The 21,950-nt window shown below is 38.4% G+C and overlaps 1 protein-coding gene across 2 annotated transcripts; it reads left to right on the top strand.

The window, feature by feature from the left end:
• The first annotated feature begins 2,691 nt into the window (after positions 1–2,691).
• Positions 2,692–21,637, top strand: cpm (carboxypeptidase M). Of its 2 annotated transcripts, XM_032589880.1 has the most exons (10): positions 2,692–2,814; positions 4,954–5,127; positions 7,686–7,783; positions 13,054–13,226; positions 15,118–15,217; positions 17,172–17,277; positions 17,415–17,585; positions 18,754–18,906; positions 18,987–19,135; positions 19,768–21,637. In XM_032589880.1, exons 2-10 carry the CDS (start codon positions 4,968–4,970, stop codon positions 20,020–20,022), a joined length of 1,365 nt encoding a protein of 454 aa, XP_032445771.1. In that variant the 5' UTR covers positions 2,692–2,814; positions 4,954–4,967; the 3' UTR covers positions 20,023–21,637. The 2 variants fall into 2 exon arrangements, with proteins under 2 accessions (XP_032445771.1, XP_032445772.1); XM_032589881.1 differs by lacking the exon at positions 18,754–18,906.
• The last annotated feature ends 313 nt before the right edge of the window (positions 21,638–21,950 follow it).

The following is a 21,950-nucleotide window of genomic DNA, read 5'->3' as shown; positions in this document are numbered from 1 at the left end:
GGCACAATATTGAGAGACATTTCACTACGTGTCACAAAAATGACCATGCTAACTTCCCACCGGGAAGCGCAGTACGTGCAGAAAAAGCCAGTGAGCTAAAGGCAGCTTTGGGTAAGCAACAATCTTTTTTCACGAGGGCGGGAAAAAAGTCACTAAAAGCAACCGAAGCCTCGTTCAGAGCTACACATTTTCTGATCAAGAAGAAGAAGGCGTTTTCAGATGGAGCAGTTGTCAAAGAAGCAATGATGATAATAGCTAACACTGTACTTAAAGATGACAAAAATGGAACCGATCTAATCTGTACTCTCTCCGACGTCCAACTGGGGGCATCTACGATGGCTAGACGAGTGTCAGCTATGTCTGGTAACCTGGGCGATCAGCTGGACCGGGATCTGGCAAAGTGCAGGTGGTTTAGCATCCAGTGCGACGAGTCCGTGGACAGCAGCAGTACAGCTCAGCTGTTGGTCTTCATCCGGATGGTGTTTGAAGATTTCTCCACAAGAGAAGAACTCCTGACACTACTGCCCTTAAAGACAACTACGAGGGGAGTTGACATTTATAACACGCTGAAGGAGTTTTTCGTGCAGAAGAAGGTAGCATTGGAAAAACTGGTGGCGGTGACAACAGACGGGGCTCCTGCTACGATCGGCCGACATACAGGTTTCATCGCTCACTGTAAAGGTGACCCAGACTTCCCAACATTTCTGCATTATCACTGTGTCATTCACCAGCAGGCGTTATGTGCAAAAGTGATCGGCTTTGAGCACGTGATGACTCCCGTTGTAAAAATCATTAACAACATCCGCTCCAAAGCTAAACAGCACAGGATTTTCAAGGTGCTATTGGAGGAGATGTCAGCTGAATATGGTGAACTGCTGCTACACACAGAAATCCGATGGCTCAGCAGAGGACGAGTTTTATTTCGTTTTTTGTCACTTTTGGGTGAAATCAAAGAGTTCATGCAGTCCAAAGGCGAAGACGTCTCACTGCTAGAAGACACAGAGTGGACCCTTGACCTTGCATTTTTGACGGACATTACTGGGAAACTAAACGTCTTGAACTGCGAGCTGCAAGGCAAAGGTAAAACTGTTGTTGATATGATAAGTGCTTTAAATGCATTTAAAGCCAAGATGAACATTTTCTCTGTGGATTTACAGAGAAAAAAAGTGCTGCACTTTCCCTCTGTGCAGTTGGTGCTGAAAAACAATGCTTCTGCATCTGAGACATTTGACAAAGTTGCAGAAAAGTACTGTGAAGTCATAAACAGACTTGGGCAAGAGTTTGAGAATAGGTTTTGTGATCTTGATCAGCTTGAGCCATGTGTGTCATTCATTTCCAATCCTTTCATGAATGTGGACACAACATACTTTGCTGAGAAACTAAGTGCAACATTCAACTTGGATGCTGGACAGGTGGAGATGGAAATCATAACATTGCAAAATGACCTACACCTCAAAGTTTACCAGACTGCACCAAACTTTTGGTCCCTTGTTGACACAGAGAAGTACAGTGGTGTATGCACAGCAGCTATGAAGGTTGCCAGCCTGTTTGGTTCAACCTATCTCTGTGAATCAGCGTTTTCTGACATGAACTTCATTAAGAACAAACACAGAACATGCCTCACTGATGCACATCTGAAAGATGCACTCACAGTTGCAGTTTCAAGTTACACACCAGATTACAGTGCACTGGTGAACAGCATGCAATGCCAGTCTTCTCACTAATAAAGAAACCAATGCCAGATGTTAGTGGCAACATGGCAGTGTCATGGCAAAGTTTAATTAAAATATTGAGGAATTGTGTTCAATTTAAAAGTGTGTTCATGACATATAAGTTATAATTTTGTTAAAAATGCAGCAGATTTGGTCATGAGTTCAAAATGTGACAAGATTTATTTAAAAATATGTAAGTTGATTTTTCTTTAACATTACATAATTGATAACTTTTTGAAACATGGTGCAACATAGTTCATGATTTGCTAAAAAAAATTTTGTGAGTGGCTAGTGAAAATTGGACATTTTTCCTATGAAATGTAGTGATGTAAGTGATTATCTAAAAATGTGACAATTACTGAGATTAAAAGAGATAAAGTGCTGAATATTGATATCTGTTTCCCACCTTGTTTTCATTGCTAATTATTGGGAGAAACCATTAACATGATCAGTGTCTTCTCATAGATGAGTATCATTAATCATTATTGATAATGTATAACTAAAGGCAAACTGAGTAAATTTGTTATTTCAGAAGAGCGTGTCAAACTGGTGCCCTTTGTATGACTCAGTACCCATGAAGTAGCTCTCAGTTTCAAAAAGGTTGGTGACCCCTGGTTTAGAGGATATTCCCTGAGGGTTTCAATCTAAAACTGTGTCCCTACACGGAGCATTCCTTAAAGGTCACCAAAATTACTAAAGTCTTTTAATTCTTTAGTTTTCACTTTCTAAAGAAGAAAAGTTAGTTATTTTCTGGGTATTGGGGCAGTAATGAGCAGAAACTGAGACTGTATCTGTTTTAGATCGGCAGTGCTTGTTGTCCACTTTAATCTAGTGAAATAATTATTTTGAGTAATTTTACATCTTCTGCCAGTGAAACTAGAATGTGAATGAGGTAAAAAGCTGAATATATTAAACCGGGATGAATCGGCGCTCTGTTTCATTCATATGAACCTGTTAGACGGCTAAGCTCCGCCCCTTCCGGATGAGTCAGGGAGGTGCCGGTGATGAATGAGTAACGCTCTCTTGCAGATGCGGCTCCACGTCAGTCTGCCGGTGTCGGTGTGTCGCTGAGCCCAGCGGGGAAACGGCCGCAGGCGGACAGGTAAGACTCCGGTTCCGGTTCTGGTTCTGTTGCCAGAACTCTCTGCCCGGTTCTGGAAACGGGCTTGTGGCGACAGAAACTCCGGCAGCGCCGCTCATTTGCCTCATGTCGCCTGTTTTTCTCTGACATTTCGGTGGTTTATTTGTTATTTTTTAGTTATTTCTTTTCATGTGTTTTTCTTTGAGACGTGAAGTTTTTATTTGACCGTTTAAAGATGTCATGGAAACCACGAGCTTCAACTGAAACCTACAGTTTTACCAAAATCACTCAGTTTAACTAAACAGCTGAAAATAAAACGTTATTTATTGTAACGTTTATTTATTATTCTTTGAGGGTTTTTACCATCAGCAAATCATTGTCATGTTATGTAAAATTATTATTTATAATTTTGTTATTTGAGCTGCCTTCATTTATTTCAAACTAAAGGAACTATTATTTAATTCAGTTCTGTCACTTTTAAATAATATATAGTTTATTCATTTTTCTTTTTTAATCAACTGAATTTTGCTGGGTGACATTTATTATTTTACTTAAAATTTTGAGTAATTTGTCACTAATTTGTCAGATTAACCACAGAAACTAACTCAAGACCATTTAAAGCATCTAAGTATTTACTTATTTATTTAATAATAGCTGAAAATAGCCCATGTATTTTTTTTACTAATAATAAATATAATTTTCTTTTTTAGAGTGATATCTTCTGCATTTTATTAAAAAAAACTTTAGAACTATTTAAAAAAGCCTAAAAGTCACAACTTCTGTTAATCTATATTAAATTAAAAGAAACATTTAATGCATCTGAAAAGTTTATTTATTGATAGGTAAATAAAACCTATATATTCTTTATTAATAAGGATTTTTTTCTTTTTTTAAGTGCCATCTTTGGTGTTTAATCGAAATTTGCCTCTTTTTTAAAAAAAAGAAAATCCAACACCCTAAAAATCAAGACTTCTTCTGTTTAGTTATTGATATAAAAATAAACATTTAATGTCTCTAAAAATGTATTTATTTTTCCAATTCGTCTCTGTGAGTGAAGCTAAGAACTTTGTTCCCAGGAGATTTTAAGACTGTGTTCTGATTATGATTAAAGCTGCTGCAGAAAAAGTTAATATTTTTTGTGAATCTTAACAGAAAGAGGAAGTTTTTCAACCAATCAGGAGACGGAGCCTGAGGGGTTCAGTTAGAACACAAACAGGTTGAACTTTGACCTGCTGGTTGTAATAAGTTACCAGGAACTTCTGGCAGATTATTTCCAGTTTCAGACGATTCTGCTTTTAAAGTTAATTAATGTTTACATCTCTTAAAAGTAGCATTTAGCATTTAGCGTCCCAGCCTGTGATTAGGTGGAGGAGCCATCTTGTTTATCTCCAGTCAGAATGATGGAGACCAAAAGCTGAACTTTTTTATCACAATCTCAGGAAATAACCACAAATTAAAAACCATCGATGTTTTTATAAATAATAAAGTGACTAAGATTTGACCAGTAGGGGCACCAAAAAGTGACATTTTTAATTAAAGTTGATGAACTTTACTTAGTTTTCATTTTATTGTACCAGTTTGCAATAAAAATATTAAAAATAAATGATTAAACATGGACAAAGATTTAATGTAAAATCCTGCTATAGTTGGAAAATATGTATTTTTAAAGTTTTCCCACTGAAAAAGGGACTCAGATTTGTGGCATAATAAATGAAAGTTGCACAGTTTTTAATTTAGTCAAATTTTACCATTTTAGTCCTTGAAATTCTTTCCTATTTCAAATTCAATTAAAAAATACTTTATTGATCCTGAAGGAAAATAAAATGAAATACTGCTTGTGATAATAATTCTTCTTCTTAAATTAAAATAGTATAAAATAATGATCATAATCACCGGACAGTTGTGGCTCTGCCTACTATAATATTAAAATAAAAGGAAAATGGCTGACAGACGAGGAGCACTTCCTGTTTTAGCTTCAGTTTTCCATTTAAAAAATATAACTTTGTAAAACAAAATCTTATTCTTAGAAATCATAGAAATTTAGCAACAATTAAAATTATTGACAGTTTATTGAAACCAAATAACATAAAAAGAGAATAAAAACAGAAAAACTTAAGTATAAAATCAAATCTAAACAGCTGCTCTGTTTTTACCTTCCAGGTGACGCTGCAGGGATGTCTTCATCCCTCTTCCTCCTCCTCTCGCTTCTCGTCCCCACCCTGATGTTGGAGTTTCGTTACCATGACAACAGAGAAATCGAGCAGTACCTGCTCCAGGTCAGCGCCGACAACCCCGACATCACACACCTGTACAGCATCGGCAAGTCGGTGAAAGGTAACGGCAGCAGGACACACAGCAGCGAAAATCCACAAATACTCGAGACTTCTTCTAAAAACGCCAATAACTTCTGATTTTAAGAATTAAAACAGTAAATACAGCTCAATATCCATTATGGAAACCGCCTTAGCGCTAGAGCAGAAGCTAACAGCTACAGCTGGCTTTTCTCTTAGCAGTTTAGCTAATTAGCAGCAAGGAAAGTGTATGGTGCTCCTGGATTGGCTGCTTTTCTAAACGCTTGCTAATAGCTAGCATTGCACCTAGCTTCCAAACCAATTTCAGATAAACTCTGTGAAAAATAAAGCACAAATGATTTGGAAAATTATGCACAAACACTGAACAGTGAATAGACGAAGATTAGCTTCTGAGCTAACAGTCGCAGCTACAGATCCCTCCTGGAGGGCAGAAAACTGCTAGCTAACGATTACTACCCCCGGTTTTAGCTGTGAAGTTATCTACATAACACGCCTAACTTAAAAGGTATAAAGTGCTTTGCTACTAATTGTCAACAGTATGATAGCTAGATAACGGAGCTTGTTATGCTAGCTTGACTATGGCATCCTTAACATGTAGATGTGCTGCAGAACTCAATGTGTTCAGGTTAAAAATTGTTTAAAAAGTTGACCAACACACCAACTTTCTGACAGATCACCAGTAAAGCAGGACTTGAAATTAGCTAATGATCAGTAGCTAACTGATCATTAGTTAGCTAATGATCTAACTAACTAAGATTTTCAGCTCAGATGCTGCTATTTTTGCAGCATCTGAGCACATTTATAAAACTAACTAAAACGTCCTGAAGTTTGTTTTCTGGGTTTGAAACTATTGGCCTTTTGAACTGATGTGAAATAGATTTTTTCCCAACACACATCAGCTGTCGGCAAATTACTCGTCTGGAAAAAATGGAGGAAAATATCAGTCAGTTGGTTGTTCAACAATAATTCGATTGTTTTTTTTAAAAATGTCTTTTATTGAGTATTCATTACCGATCAGTGATCATATTACTTTGACCTGTTTGAATTCTGCACATAAAATGTAACCAAAGTGTGTAAAAACTAGAACTACTGCTACAACTATTAAAAACTATTTAATAATTAAAGCTTGCAAATACACTCAAAAAACTGAAGGAGACAAACAAAATGTCACAACAAAATAAAACTGTTGTAACCTGGTTACAATACTTTTTATAAGGTATTTATAGAGTTTGAATTTGTGCACAGTTGCTGTAAAAAATTATTTTATCTGAATTTTATGTGAAAAATCAACAAAAAATGGAAGGAAAGTAAAAAGTCAACATGCATTAGAAAAACTTTTGGTTGCATTTCCAAGTTAATCCAAGCAGAAAATGTTTCAAATCGGAAGTCATTTTGTTTCCACATGCAGAGGGACAGACGGCTCTGATCGATGACCCGCGCAGCATCAGGTGTCTGTAACCGTAGCAACCTGGACGGCGGCCGGGCGTCTGCTGCCGCCATCGAATGACGGGAAGCTTTAATCACCCGCAGACCGACACACGCAGCTAATCTGAGCTAATCCAGGACGCCAACTGGCCTCCTTCCAAAACGCCTCCTTCTTTCTGTTCTCACCTCGTCAGTCTGGGTCAGCGGGGGTCGGTCCGGGTCGGTCCGGGTCGGTCCGGGTCGGTCCGGCGGTGACTCGCCTCTCCCAGGGAGCTGCAGGCTGGTCGAGGCTCGCTCCGATTCAGTCATATTTAGTGACTGAATCGGAGCGAGCCTCGATTCACTTTATAGTTAAAGGTGCAATCTGTAAAATCAATACAAGAAAATCTTCGCTATTAATCTCTAATCTATAAACACCAAAATGAGACAGATTTTCTAATAATCTATAATCTATAAATGTTGAAGGTTTTGGTTTCTAAGTTTGTTCTTTAGGCACAAAACAGAATTACTATTCAGAATGTTTTACTATGAGAAAATGGAATTAATGATCCATCCATCCAACCATCCATCCAACCATCCATCCAACCATCCATCCATCCAACCATCCATCCAACCGTCCATCCAACCATCCAACCATCCAACCATCCATCCAACCATCCATCCAACCATCCATCCAACCATCCAACCATCCAACCATCCAACCATCCATCCAACCATCCATCCAACCATCCATCCATCCAACCATCCATCCAACCATCCATCCAACCGTCCATCCAACCGTCCAACCATCCAACCATCCATCCAACCGTCCATCCATCCAATCTAATCAGTTTTGGTTCTGTATAAAGTCTGATTGTCTCAATGACTGAAACATCTCTCCCTCTCTCTCTCTCTCTCCCTCTCTCTCTCTCTTCCTCTCTCTCTCTCTCTCCCTCTCTCTCTCTCCCTCTCTCTCTCTTCCTCTCTCTCTCTCTCTCCCTCTCTCTCTCTCTTGCCCTCTCTCTCTCTCTCCCTCCTCTCTCTCTCCCTCCCTCTCTCTCTCCCTCCCTCTCTCTCTCTCCCTCTCTCTCCCTCCCTCTCTCTCGCCCTCTCTCTCTCTCGCCCTCTCTCTCTCTCCCTCTCTCTCTCTCTCTCTCTCTCTCCCTGTCTCTGCAGGTCAGCAGCTGTGGGTGTTGGCTCTGGGTGTTCGCCCTCGCCGCCACGCCGTCGGCGTCCCGGAGTTCAAATATGTGGCCAACATGCATGGAAACGAGGTGGGAGAACAAACACGTCCATCAGAACCGACCCTGCTAGCAGGAAGCGGTTCTGAACAGACCCACAAAAGGCTTTCAGAGTCCGACTCGGTCCGTGAGCCGCTTTGTGTCGGGACAACGGGCGGCAGGGCGGCGCGCTTTGTAACGCGATGAGACCGGACAGCGGCTGAGTCAACATGAAACAGCTAAACACAGACATCGGTTCATTCAGCAGGAAGCAGCCAACCAGAGAAAAGACGTTTATTTACCCTCTTCCTCGTTTGGTTTCTGCTCCTGCTGTAGAGAAATGAGCGAGAAGTTTCCTCAGATAAAAACCAAAATGCTTCTGGTTTTTAGATTTATCAAGATTTTGGTTTTTCAAGATTTAATTCATCAGGATTTTTGTATTTCAAAGCTCAGTGATGTCACTGCGCTCAGGGCGGCCATCTTGGTTGAAACTATTTTACAGCTTCTATTTATTTGGTTAACTCTGTGATGGAGTAATTAGAGCCGGGTTAAGATTTTCATTTGTTAAATTACAAGAATAAAGTTGTAATATTAGCAGGATAAAGTCATAATTTTAATGAATGTGGCGGTGGCAGCATCATGCTGTGGGGAAGCTGTTCACAGACGACAGGATGATGGATTCAGGTCAGCAAACCTCCTAGCGTCCTCACCACCCTGAACATGCAGCCAGAGATGTGTTAGAGTGGCCTAGTCAAAGCCCTGACAAACATGCGGGTTTTTACAGATGTTCTCCGTCTGATCTGGTTTCAGTCATTTAGCGAAGAAGACTGATGAAATATTTCAGTCTGTAGACGTAAAGCATGCGGTGCTGCCTTCAGGGTCAACAGGGTGGATTTATTTGTTTTTTAACGAGTTTCTTCATCGTTGTGGCAAAGCAGACGATCTGATGCAAGTCCGGCGTCTTACGGATAAATTCAGCTTAAAACAGATCGGCGCACATTCGTCCTGCGTTTTTAAACCGCTTCCTGTTCAAACAGTGAAGAAACAGTTTAACAGAAAAGCTCCGGCGCTGCCGATTAGCAATTCGTAACCGCGGTAACCGTGGCTCTGCGTCGGCGCCGCTAATGCGTGCGAGTCAATGGGAACGTCCTTAAAGAGACGAGTCACGCCTGGACACACAGCGGCCTTTCTCACACACACACACACAGACACACACACACACCCCCACACACACACACACACACACACACACACACCCACACCCCCACACACACACACACACACACACACAGGGTCGGTTAACAGAACCAGTGGAGTGTGTCGCTTCAGAGGAAATGTCCGGAAAAAGACTTCCTTTCTTCTCGATCGGTATGCACACACACACTGACACACACACACTGACACACACACACTTGACACACACATACTGAAACACACACACTGACACACACACGTCGCAGGAGCGCCGGCTCATGTTGCCTTCAGTGGCGTTTGGTTTCAGGAGACCTCATTTATTCTAGTAGATCAGGTTCTGCTGATCAGAATCATTGATTATTTTATTATCATCAGCGTGAGCGCCTCCAAACCGGATCAACTTTTACCGTCAAAGCAGCCATTTTATACGGAAGACCAAAGATGACATATTTAAAAATCCATCCATCCATTTTCTAACACCCTTGTCTCTAGTGGAGTCAGGAGCTAACGTTCCAGGCAAGAGGCGGGGTCACCTGGACAGGTCAGTCTGTCGCACGGCAACACAGAGACAGACAGGACACACAACCACACACACACACACCTTTAATTTAGAGAGACCAATTAACCTGACAGTCATGTTTTTGGACTGTGGGAGGAAGCAGGAGAACCCAGAGAGAACCCACCATGCACCGGGAGAACATGCAGACTCCGTGCAGAAAGACCCCGGGCCGGGAATCGAACCCTTGATCTTGGCAACAGCTCTACCAACTGCGCCACTGTGCAGCCCATATTTAAAAATAAAAGCAGAAATATGGATTTTCTTTTACATGTGCATTTTGGTCCAAAAAAAATTATTTCCCTTATTCACACATTTTCATCAAAAAATATAGATATATTTTGTTTTTGTTGTCAAAATTATATACATACAGTATATATATGTATGTATGTATTTTTTTACTTTTGCTTTTCCTTGTACATGCATTTTTTAAGTTGTTTTTCCTCATATTTTATTTTTTTAATTTTTATATTTTACTTTTAAGATAACTATACAATCATCAGCAGCTGCATAGACACACTTTATTCTGTCCTCCGTTTTCAGCGCTGATACAGTAAATGAATTCTTGCTCTGTTCTTACAGTGAAGTTGATCTAAACAGCTGCGTTCTTACAGAAACATGAAACTCAATCAAGCCTCTGTCTCTGCAAACGGTTGGAGGAATTAGATTTAAAGAATAAACCAAATTCTGCAGCTCAACAACATTAGCTGCATTAGCTAATGATTTGCAATAAAAACAATGGACCAACAGGAAAATCAGCATAAAAACAACAACCTCTCCACCTTAATGTGTGTTTATTATTTTGATTAAGCTGCTTTAACTGAGAATTGTTGTTTCTTTTGGAAAAAGGAGGAGATTTCCTGTCCTTCCTGTTAAATCTAGCAGAAAACTTCCCTCAGGCTTCGTCTTTCTGAAGACGGTTTTAACACGTTCCACCTTTACTTCGCTGAAAAGCCGAACCCTTCTGCTAATGCACAGCAAGATAAACAAAACTCATCATCTTATCTAAACTGACCAGAAACGTCTGATGACTGATGAGGAGTAGATGTGGCCCAAACACTCAACAATACTGGAGCTAAATTAAGAAACCTGCAGCTGAGATGATCTCTGAGGCTCAGTCATTAATCCAGGTCTTTACTTAAATCCCTCTATTAAAATCATTTCAGCTCCTTTAGTTCACAGCCGCACTGAAAGGCAGATTTCTGCTGTTGGAAACCACAGGAGGGCAGCGGACACGCTTCCGCTAATCCGCTAATAGCATAGCTAGTTTTTCACTTAGCACTTTTGCTAACTTTGAAAACGTTTAGCACACTCAGCCTTCCCTAAATTAATTTTTCCAGATTACTGGGATGTTTTGTAAACTTTCAAACATCCTTAAAATGTCTTAAATTCATGAATCTAAAATTATGGCCTTAAAAAGTCTTAAATCCATAAAAATAAATTGATGTTTGGGGATTATAGTTTTCCCAGGGGAGATATAATTTGAATTGAAGTTAGCGCTTTAGCCTTAGCTTTCACTAAATACTAATGTTGGTGTAACTCTTCAGCATTAGCTTAGTTAAATACTGTGTTGGTGCAGTGCTTTAGCATTAGCTTAGTTAAATACTGTGTTGGTGTAACTCTTCAGCATTAGCTTAGTTAAATACTGTGTTGGTGCAGTGCTTTAGCATTAGCTTAGTTAAATACTGTGTTGGTGTAACTCTTCAGCATTAGCTTAGTTAAACAGTGTGTTGTATACGTTTTAGCATTAGCTTCCTCTAAATATCAATGTTGTTGTTGTGTTTTAGCGGTAGCAGAGCTAATGTTCATGATTTGTGCTTTAGGCTAGTGCAGCTAACTTTTTAGCTAGTGGCAAATGCTCCATCATATGTGCTGCCATCCTGGATATCAAACCTTTCTGCAGCTAGCTTGGTGGTAACCGGATTCTACCTGTTTGGAGGCAAAAATAACTTTGTGGAGCAATCTGGGGACAAAAGCTTAGAAAATTTCCATTTTCTCACTTTAAAAATGAAACAATTTTCCACTAGTTTAACCCAGTCTTGTAGCTTTAAACGTTTCCTCGGATGGACATTCAGTGCAGCAATTCAAACACTTAGTATTTATCCAGTTTTGTTTTCTTAATGCTGAGACTAAATAAACATCAGATAAAGGAACATGGCAGGAAAAGGAGCATCGCTGATGTCTGCTTGGGAACAATGGCGCTTTGTGGCACAGAAGATTGAGATCTCAGCCTTTCGATGCTCACAATAGCAAACAGAACAGTTTCTATTCGGGCCGCAGCCGAACTCTGTAATTATTCCAGCAGGGTGTGTTTGACTGTGACAGGAAGGCGTTTAGGTGGATGACAAAGGAGAGAAGAACGATGGCTGGAGGCAGGGACTCGTCCTGACTTGTTTCTAAAGACTCTGATCATTTACACCTTCTCACCTTTCCCACCGTTCTCCTTTTCTGCTTCCTGAAACTCGCAGTCGTTCACAGAGTTTCCTTTTTCTCCCAATCCCCACCGTCCAATGATCCCCTTCCTTCCAGAGGAAGAGCCGCCTACCTGTGACCCGCCACTGGATCGGGTTTCCACCTCTCCGACTCGCATCACTTCAACGCCAAAACAAACAAAACAAGACAACTCTGCTGCAGTTTCTCTTTTCATGATACATTGAACCATATTTATTATTATGGATGTTTTTTTGTTTTTTTTATCCGTTTCTCGTCAATTTTTTTGTCTAGAATTGAAAACAAAAACATTAAACAGTTCAGAGTTCACAGTGACAAACCCTAAATTCACTCCCAGAAAACTTCAGCTCTGATTTTTTATTCTTTTATTAGATCTTGAAACAAAGGCTCCCTTTTACAGAAGACGATAAGGGCCTCTAAAAAAGAATTCAGAAAAAAAACATAGTTATTAGAAAAATGTAAAAAACCAAAACTCAAGATTCTGAGAAAAAATAAAATAAAATTTGAATTCTGTCTGAGAATTCAGACATTTTTTCTCAGGATTTTGACTCGGGGTCCCATTCTGAGAAAAATCTGAACTCCGAGCTAAAAGTCAAAATTCTGAGAAATTGTTTTTGAAGAATTCAGAACTGTAAGAAAAAATTGAAATTCAGATTTTTATTCCTCAGAATTCAGAGAAAATGTCAGAATTTTGACTTTTTCTGACTTTTCAAAATCTGGACTTCTGGTCTCATTCTGAAAAAAATGATTCTGAGTTTAGAGTCAAAATTCTTAGAAAAAAGTGAGAAAAATCAAACTTCTGAATTTTTTCTCTGAATTTTGAGAAAAGGATTGTAAATGTTTTTTGGCCCGGTAACTTTCCAGATCACAGGAGGAAATTCTGTAATGACGTCAGAATCGTATCTCTGGGCCCCAGAAGGTTCTGCCTCTCCTGGATCCAGCAGCTTTTAGTCGCAGCCTGTAGTTTCTGTCGGCCTCGCCACGAAGACCGGCTGTAAAAAGGCGGGAATCGCCATGGAAACAGTCCACTAGTCATTTCCTGAGCCTGTTTGTTATACACAAAGCCCTCCGAGTTAAACACAAACTAACCAGCCGTCTGTGTTTGTTTTTTTGTTTTGTTCAGGTTCTGGGTCGCGTTCTCCTCCTCCAGCTGATCGCTGAGCTGGTCCGCGGTTACCGTGACAACGAGACCTGGTCGCTGCAGCTGCTGAACAGCACGCGCATCCACATCCTGCCGACCCTGAACCCGGACGGCTTCGACGTGGCCGACACAAACTGCCTGTTAAGCCAGGGAAGGTAAACAAAACGAGTTTGTTTTCTTGGTATTTTATCTCACAGACAGACAGAAAATGGTGATTATAGTAAAACTGGAAGAAGAACGAGTTTTGATCTTCACTTTTTTCATTAGTAACCATCTGAAAAGTGCGGCATGCTTTTTAAATTCTTCTTACACGTTTCTGAAATTGTATTTTTTGTGAATGGAAGCAGTTATGTACTGTCACCAGGGTTTGTACGGTGCTTGGAATCCTTGAAAGTCATTGAAGTTAGGTGTTTTCAGGGTTTGGAAAGTACTTGAATTCTGTTTAAAGTGCTTGAAAGTTATTGAAATTCATGCTGAACAGTTTGGTAATAAAGGGCAATTTAATGTTTGGTTAAAAGTCTAAATTTGGAAAATATTATTTACAGTTGAAACCAGGTATTTACATTCACTTAATAAAAAGACAGATTTTTAAATTTCTCACTGTCTGAAGTTAAATCAGAAATCTTGCCTTGAAAGTTAATTTTTACTTTGTGAAAAGTGTAAAAGTTTTGTATTACTGGAGATTTCATGTCTGAATATGTTCAGGTTTTTTGTTTTGATCATTTTTACAATAAATATTCTGATATTTCATCTTTTTTATTCATTCTGTAAATGTTTGAAAACAGAAATGTATTTAAAACGTACATAAATGAGGCATTTTATGGCAGCAAAGCTAAAATGTACTTTTGTTAGAACAGGGATGTTTTTTCCATTAAAGCTGGAGATCACTTCCTTTTGTTTCCACTTTCCTCAAATGTTTTAAGACATTTTAAGATCTTAATGGAAAATCAAAATAGGAAGAATTTGTTTTAACAGGCAGCTAATGATCCAGTTGAACATTTCGTGGCATCAGATGTTTATTGTGCAAAAATTAAACAGTTTTGCTCCAACGCCCCAAACTCTGATTACCAGGAAACCACACAAAGCGATGGACGTCGGTCAGACTGTAGACAGATGGTTAAAGCCTCTAAGCGTCCATCATGTGTGTTTTACGGCCTCGTTAAGCCGACTCGCCTCGGTGAAACGGAGTGTGTGGTCTGTCGGGTCCCGCCGCTCCAAACCTTAAAAGTACATTTTCCTCTTGCTTTAAACAGAACGAGGCAGAAACTTGACTTGTTCTTAGTTCTGCACCAATTTCTTCAAACTCGATGTTTTATCTTCCATTGGGTTCAGATTTTTAATTTTGGTTTATTTATTTATTTTTGTTATTTTTTTGTTTAAACTTCAAACTTTTTACAGATTTAATTCTGAAAGGTGTGGCATGTTTTTGATTTTAGTCTTTCTCATTAGGCTTGTTGTAATAAGCAGTTAATCACATGATAAATTAAAAAGAGCTAAATAATTTTCAATCACACAATTTATTGTTTTCCTCTTTTCTCTCTTTCGTCTGCTGCTCTGGTCTCAAATATCTTTGAAAGACATTTTGTTTATAATTCATTTTATTTGTTGTTTGTTTATTTATTTTGATATTTAAAATGTCACAGAATATTTGTGGTTTTACTTTGAAACTGAATAACGTGATAAAATATGAGTACTTTGTGTGTTAGGTGCCATATTATTTTAAAAGAAATAATACAGACAGTAAACATTTTTTTGTAAGATTATTTTCATTTATAAATATTTTAAAGCTCTCAACTTTCAGATGCAAAACCAATTTTGAGCATTTTGGTCTTGGGCCACACAAAGTCACTTTGAGGGCCACGAATGGCCCACGCACCACAATTTGGACACCTTTCCTCTAACTGGTTTTCTTCCAGGAAAATCCTCACTGTTTTACTTTAGCGACTTTGTTCCAGTTGGGGTTCCCACCCTCTCTGTTCTCTCTGACTCAAACATTTCTGATTTCTTGACGTTTCCCTGATCCTGATCGATCTCTGTCCGCTTCAGGCTAAACCATAACGGCGTCGATCTGAATCGGGGATTTCCTGACGCTTTCGCTGGTCTGCGAAAGCAGCAGGAGCTGAAAGAGGAGCAGAGGGAAGCTGAGGTTGGTTTTTGTTAGGGAGTTTATGAGCTTTTATTTAATGAATATAGCCTGTTTTTACGTTTTTTTACAGTGTTAATATTACACACTTTGACAATCAGATGTACTTGTTTCGAGATCTATAATTAAATAATTTAGGTTTAAAAGGGGATTCAAATGATTTCTGGTAGGAGTTCAATGTAATTTTCACATTTGAAATCTTCACCTCATCGTTTTGCAAGACAACAGAAAGAAAAAGCTAACTGAGGATTTAACGCTGAAAAAAGCCCTTCATTTGTTTAAATGTTAAAGGAATCGGTGAGAACAAGTTATGTGATTGTTTCCTGGAGAACTTGTCTTATTTTGTAGGAACATATTGCAGCCAGTTGGCTAAACCGTTTATATTTAAGGTGTCAGTTGATAATGGAGGTAGAGGTCAGACTAGGAGAGTTAAAGCTGAAACAAAGCACTTTATAGATTAAAAGAACTGTTAGCTACCCTCACAGTGGCTGTTAGCATTATTAGCTACTCCTCAAGACTGTTATAAGAACTGTTAGCTATCCCTCAAATATATAGCTGTCAGGTGGCTAACTATTAGCTTCCCTTCAGGGTTGTTTTATGACACCGTTAGGTACCGTATTAGATGGCTATAAGGACTGTTAACTGCTCTTCAAAGTTGGTAAAGCATGTAGCTATAAGGCAGCTAACTGTTAGCTACCCTTCAAAGTGGCTGTAAAAACTGTTAGCTAACAAACAAAGTGGCTCTGTAGCTGAAAGTACTATTAGCTACCTTTACCTTATAACGGTTAGCTGGTTGTTGATCATGACACATGAGTTTCTACTAACTTTTATTTAGTAAGAAATAAGGATTCGGTTTGGATGCAGGTATTTTGGTTTGGCTGGGAGGACGAGCAGTTCAGTTTTAGAGAGGTTAAATTCTGGGCTTGGCAGAGAGAGCTGGGTTTCATTAGCTTAGCATTGTAACAGATCCAGGTGATCAGACAATATGATCCACTGAGGTGGTTTATATTGCAAACAGAAGAAGCTCCAGTACTGTGCCTTGGGGCACGACCAGGTTTATGAGTTATGACTGTCATGGTGGATATTTATTAAACATTAAAATACCTGTGTAGCTTTAAGATACCCACAGGCTAGCTACCAACTTCTTTGACTGATCAATCCAGTTTCTGAGAAATATTGCAACCAATTTTAAACTAACATGAATCAAAATAGCGCCATCCTGACTTATCTGTGTTCGATCATGTTTTTCTGCAGCAGCCAGATAAATGCTGGCAGGCATTGAAATGTTGGAGTTTCTGTCTGAACCTGCCACTAAAGAAGGAAAATGAAGTTTATTTTGCTCCTTTCCTCCCCTGCAGCTGAGCAAAAACCACATCCTGATATAAAAATGAGCAAATAAATCCAAACCAGCTCTGCTGAAAACAACACAAGTATTTTATTTAAACTGCCTTCCTAAAATCCTATAGTAGAGCTCTTCTGTAGATTAATCCATATTTAATAAGCAATAAATCAATTAATCGCATGATAAATTAAAACTAGCTCAATAATTTCCAATTGCAGGATTTATCATTTTTCCAAAAACTGGATGATAAATTCTTCAGTTTGGTGATTTGGTCTCAACTAGGCCCTTATTTTGAAGGACAGTTTTGTTTATAGAAACTATACAATTCATTTTGTTTGTTGTTTCTGTTGCTTTATTTATTTTGGGTATTTAAAAAGTCTTCCAGTTCCAGTGTTAAATAATCATTAGTATTTATAGTTTATTGATCTTGAAGAATGTGTTCTTGAATTATTACCATTTTAATACTTGAAAATGGTCAATATTATTGTTTATCACGATAAATTCTGAGATAATTTATCACCCGGCAAAATGTTATTGTGACAGGTCTGTCTGTATCAGCAGTATTTAAGGTGCGACAGTGTTTTGTTCAGCCGATTTTTCGGTCATGTGATCCAGGTCAGAGCTGTGATTGGCTGGCTGCGAAGCGAAACTTTTGTTCTCTCCGCCAACCTTCATGGAGGCGCCATGGTGGCCAGTTATCCTTACGACAACAGCGACCAAGGTAGAAACAAACCCAGAAACCTCTTGTTGCTAAATTCTGCTACTGGTTCTAATGGAGCCATTTATGTCTGGATCTTTTTCTTTAAGGTGTGTTAATTGGTTTTAGAAATGGTTTCAGTTTCCCGGCTGGTTTTGCAGGTTCTGTTTGGACGGTCTCGCCCAGCATCGCGCCTGATGACGACGTGTTCGTCCACCTAGCGAAGGCTTACTCATACAACCACGCCTCCATGCACAAGGGGAACATCTGCGTCGACAGCGGACCTTTCCAGGACGGCATCACTAATGGCTACAACTGGTACAAGCTGGAAGGTGAGCACGAAAACTGTAAAAACTGAACTACAGTATTTTTAAAATCTTTATATTATGTTATAATGTTATTTCTTTATTTAGGCTTGTTTGAAAAAAAAATCTTTACTCTCCTTGGCAACCATTCAGTTGTTCAAAACACTTGGGTGGACCTAGCTCCGCCTTCGACTCACAGCTCTGCCTCCACTCGGCTCCTTCAGACTAGCCGGCAGCAATTAGCAAACAGCTGCTGAGCTCATTAGAGGAGCTGCTGCTCAGAGCAGCGCTGGTAAAAACTTTAAAGGGTTAAAGAGGAGCCATGTTGGGACGACTTCCTGGAGGCGGAGCTGCATATCTGCAGGAGTTTTAAAGAGACAGAGGCCCAATTTCAAGACGTTAAAACATGAAGTAAATTTCTTTTAAGTCAGGAAAGTCAAATCAAGATTCTGAATGTTCTTAAAGGGCCGGTTGTGCCAGAATGATGAAACTCAATAACAAACTGTTAAAATATTAATAAATATTTGTTCCTGCAATCCATAAGTTCTTGTTAAAGTTTCATATTGATCAGTTTCTCTAGTTTCTCCAATCAAAATCAGACTTTGTAGTACTAATTTATAAATATTTGAGATTTTTGTACTCATGTTAAACGTGTCTTTTTGTTTCTCATATCGATCACAGACATCAAGTAAAGCTGAGACAGAAGTGTTGTAAAAGTAAGAAATACTGCCACCTCAATGTTTTTGACCATTTTTATAGAAAATTTGCTATAAACTCTAAATTATGCATTCACATGAAAAACTACAGGGATCTGTTGATTATGCGTGAATTTGACTGATTGATGTAATTTGATGTCTGGAGTCTAAGGGACCACATAACGAGCTGCAGTGGGCCAGATTTGGCCCCCGGGCCTAGAGTTTGACACTTAATTTGTAGAAGAATGGGCCGGTGCTAATTAGAAACTGGGTGCAGCTGTCAGGGGAGAGCAGCAGGCAGGCTGAGTGAGAGAGAGCAGCAATGAGCCGTAAACAAGCATGCGAACAAAAATCTAAAAGCAAAAAGAACACCAGGAGTAAACAATAAACGTGATCTAACTAAAATAAACTAAAAGACAAAACAAAATACAGAAGCTATGGCTAGTCATGAATGGAAAACACATAACACCGCCCCTTTAAGAGCTTCTGTGTGGTCCCAGGTGGGATGCAGGACTACAACTACGTTTGGGCGCAGTGTTTGGAGCTGACGCTGGAGCTTTCCTGCTGCAAGTTTCCTGAACCCAAAGAACTTCCTGCCCTGTGGATGGAGAACAAAAAGGCTCTGCTAGCTTACATCCAGCAGGTCCACCTGGGTGAGAACCCGTGTGTTAGCTTTAGCCTGAAGCTAACACCAGGCGCTGAAAGGATTGATGGGTCTCTGTCTGTCTTTTAGGGGTGAAAGGTCAAGTGTTTGACGGTTGGGGGAGGCCGGTGCAGAACGCGGTGGTGGAGGTCAAGGGTCGCAGGAATATGTGTCCGTTCAGAACCAACCAGCATGGAGAATATTACCGACTGCTGTTGCCTGGAAACTACACCTTCAAGGTAAATAATAATTACACTTTACTATTTTTAAAATTATACCTGCACTTACTAGATCTCAGGTTTTAAACTATGTCTGGCAGCACAAGAAGGAAAAAACGAATCTTTTCAAACAAGGAATGCAAATTCTTAAAAGACGATGTGAATTAGCCGTGTTTCCATCTGAAGAGAATCAGGCGACGCAGAGCGGAGTTTCACCGCAGGATGACGTTACGCATGGCTGTAAAAAATAAATGATGTAGAAATGTTTTAATTTTAATGGCAAAAATTAAAACAACTCAGATTAGTAACAAAATTAACAAAATCAGGCAAAAGATTTTGTTCCAAATCAGTTTCTTTCAATGAGCAACTCATGAAGCTTTAACAGAAACTGCAGGTGTGTGTCTGTCTGCTGAACTTCTGGTTAAAACATTTTTGTTTTTCATTCGGGGGCAGAAACTTTACTGAAGTAAGAGTAGAAATACTTCATAATAAAACTACTGAAGTAAAAGTAAAAAGTAAAGCATAGAAAAAATACTCCTAAAAGGACAGTTTTTTGAGTAAATGTAACTATATCCCTGCATATCAAATCTGCCCTGCAGGAACAAGAAGTCAGAGTTTCTAATTTTTTTCTTTCTTTCTGATTTTGGTCTCAGGTGTCGTATCCGGGTCACAAGGTTCTGACAGAAACGCTCAGCGTCCCGTACGGTCCAGAAAAATATTCTGCAATGAAGCACGACTTTAAGCTGCGACGCATCGCCTCGACAACGGTCCGCGCTCAAGCTGAGCCAAACCCGTCTTGTAGTTACTCATTACTGCCTCAAGGTGGCGGCACCGCGGCCAGATCCGCCTGGTACGGACTGACAGTTGGGTTCAGTTTAGTGACGGTGCTTCAGTCTCTGATGGACTGAATAACACGGTCTGAACCCAAACCCCGAAACCAAACGAGGTGAGAGGTCAATAAAGGTTGGCTTTACTGGCTGCTGACTTCAAAATGTGCAGAGTGAAGAAAACGGAGCTGCCAAGTGAAAACAATGTTTTAGCAACATTAATGACCAGGAAAAACAGAAAAGATTTCAACAAATCAAAGAAATGATGGCTGGATTCCATCTATCTGTTTCAGTATGGAAGAAGATTAGTGCCAAAGAAAAAAAAGAATTTTGATTTTGATTTTTTTTTAAATCAGAATTCTGTATTATTCTGGGATCAAAAATCAGAATTATAATTTTTTAAAAGTCAAATTCTGAATTCTGATTTGTAAAAATTCTGAATTCTGAAGCCAAAATTTTGAAAGAAAAACCTGAATTCTGAGTTTAAAGTCAGAAATTTGAGGTTAAAGTCAAAATATGAAGAATTTTGACTGATTTTAAAAAGTCAAAATTCTGAGGTTAAAGTCAGAATTAAGGCAAAAATTCAAAACTGTTGAGAAAAAAGTCAGAATTCAGAAATTTAAGTCAGAATTAAAGTCAACAACTTGAGGAAAACAATCAGAGTTCTGAGTCAGAATTTTGAGGTTAAAGTCAAAATTCTAATTTTTTTTCAAGGCAGAGAAATCCAAATTTGTTTAATTTTTACTTTTGTCAGAATTCTGATATTTTATTTTTATTTTTTTAAGTCAAAGTCTTGGGATTAAAGTCAGAATTCTGAGAAAAAAATGAGCAGTTTTTTTCACTGGCCCTCATCCTCTCCTCTAGTTTACTGTTGAATTCAGTTGAACAGAAATTGTTTTAGCATTAAAATGTAAAACATATTTAACAAATTTTACGTTTTCCCAACCACTGATACATTTCTGACGTTAGAAGCACAACTTGAGATTTTTCTACGTCTAACATTTTAGTTAGAAAGCTAACAGCTAGAATTTCAGGATAATTGTACAGTATTTAGATGACTTTAACTTCAAAGAAGTTATTAAAAATAACCAAAAATGAATTAGCTTACTTTTGGTCTATTTACATTTATAAAGGAAGAAAAAAGGCAGACATATTTATTTTGAGCTTTTGTACTTTTCAGAACAGACTGTCCATGTTTGTGAACTAAAATTGTACTTAAAATAATTTAAATTAATAAATAAGTAAATTACTTAACTGACTAAGTAAACAGTTACCAGTTAGTCGAGAGCGTTTCAACATTTCTTCTGTATATTCAAGGTGTGTTTTATTCATGAAGAATTTTTATTAATAACATTACTTCTGTAAAAACTGCTTTTATTTTTTTTAATGCACTAATTACTTAGCTTTATTAAGGTAGTAAACTGATAGCTTTAGCATAGATAATGCTAAAGCTAAAATAAGTTTGGTCAGAATAATTTCCATAAGCATTCACATAACATACAAATTTATTATTTAATATTTATACTAGTTACAGTATTTATTAACTAAATTCAAAAATAATTCTGCTATGTTAACTGTTTCATCTTTCATTCTTTTTATAGACAGGTAGTTGTTGGCAAAATTAATATATTTTATAATATCTACATTTATTGTATGTATTTTATTGCAATTTAATAAAAAGTCATATAAAGATTAATTGTAATTTTTGATTTCAGTGAAAAATGTATTTAATTCTATATATTTGAGGATCTAAAGGGGTATCTTGGCTAGCTCTTAGAAAGCTAGCTACAGTTAAAACAAATATTGCTGATTGTTTTATGGTCTTGGCTTTTCACAGAAAGCTACATGTTTGTGAACTAACTGCAGGTTCTACGTTATATCAGTAACTAAATCAAATCAATTGCTGTATAAACGTAACTGGTCACAACTTTTAATTTCATATAGAGAAAATCATGAGCTAAGAGCTAATGCAGGCTAGCTAGCAGCATCAGGTTACCTACAGCGATAAG

Source organism: Xiphophorus hellerii, chromosome 17 (genome assembly GCF_003331165.1).
Source record: "Xiphophorus hellerii strain 12219 chromosome 17, Xiphophorus_hellerii-4.1, whole genome shotgun sequence".
In the NCBI taxonomy this organism is placed as follows: Eukaryota; Metazoa; Chordata; class Actinopteri; order Cyprinodontiformes; family Poeciliidae; genus Xiphophorus; species Xiphophorus hellerii.
Note: the sequence above shows the minus strand (reverse complement) of the source record. Positions and strands in the feature narration are given on the sequence as shown.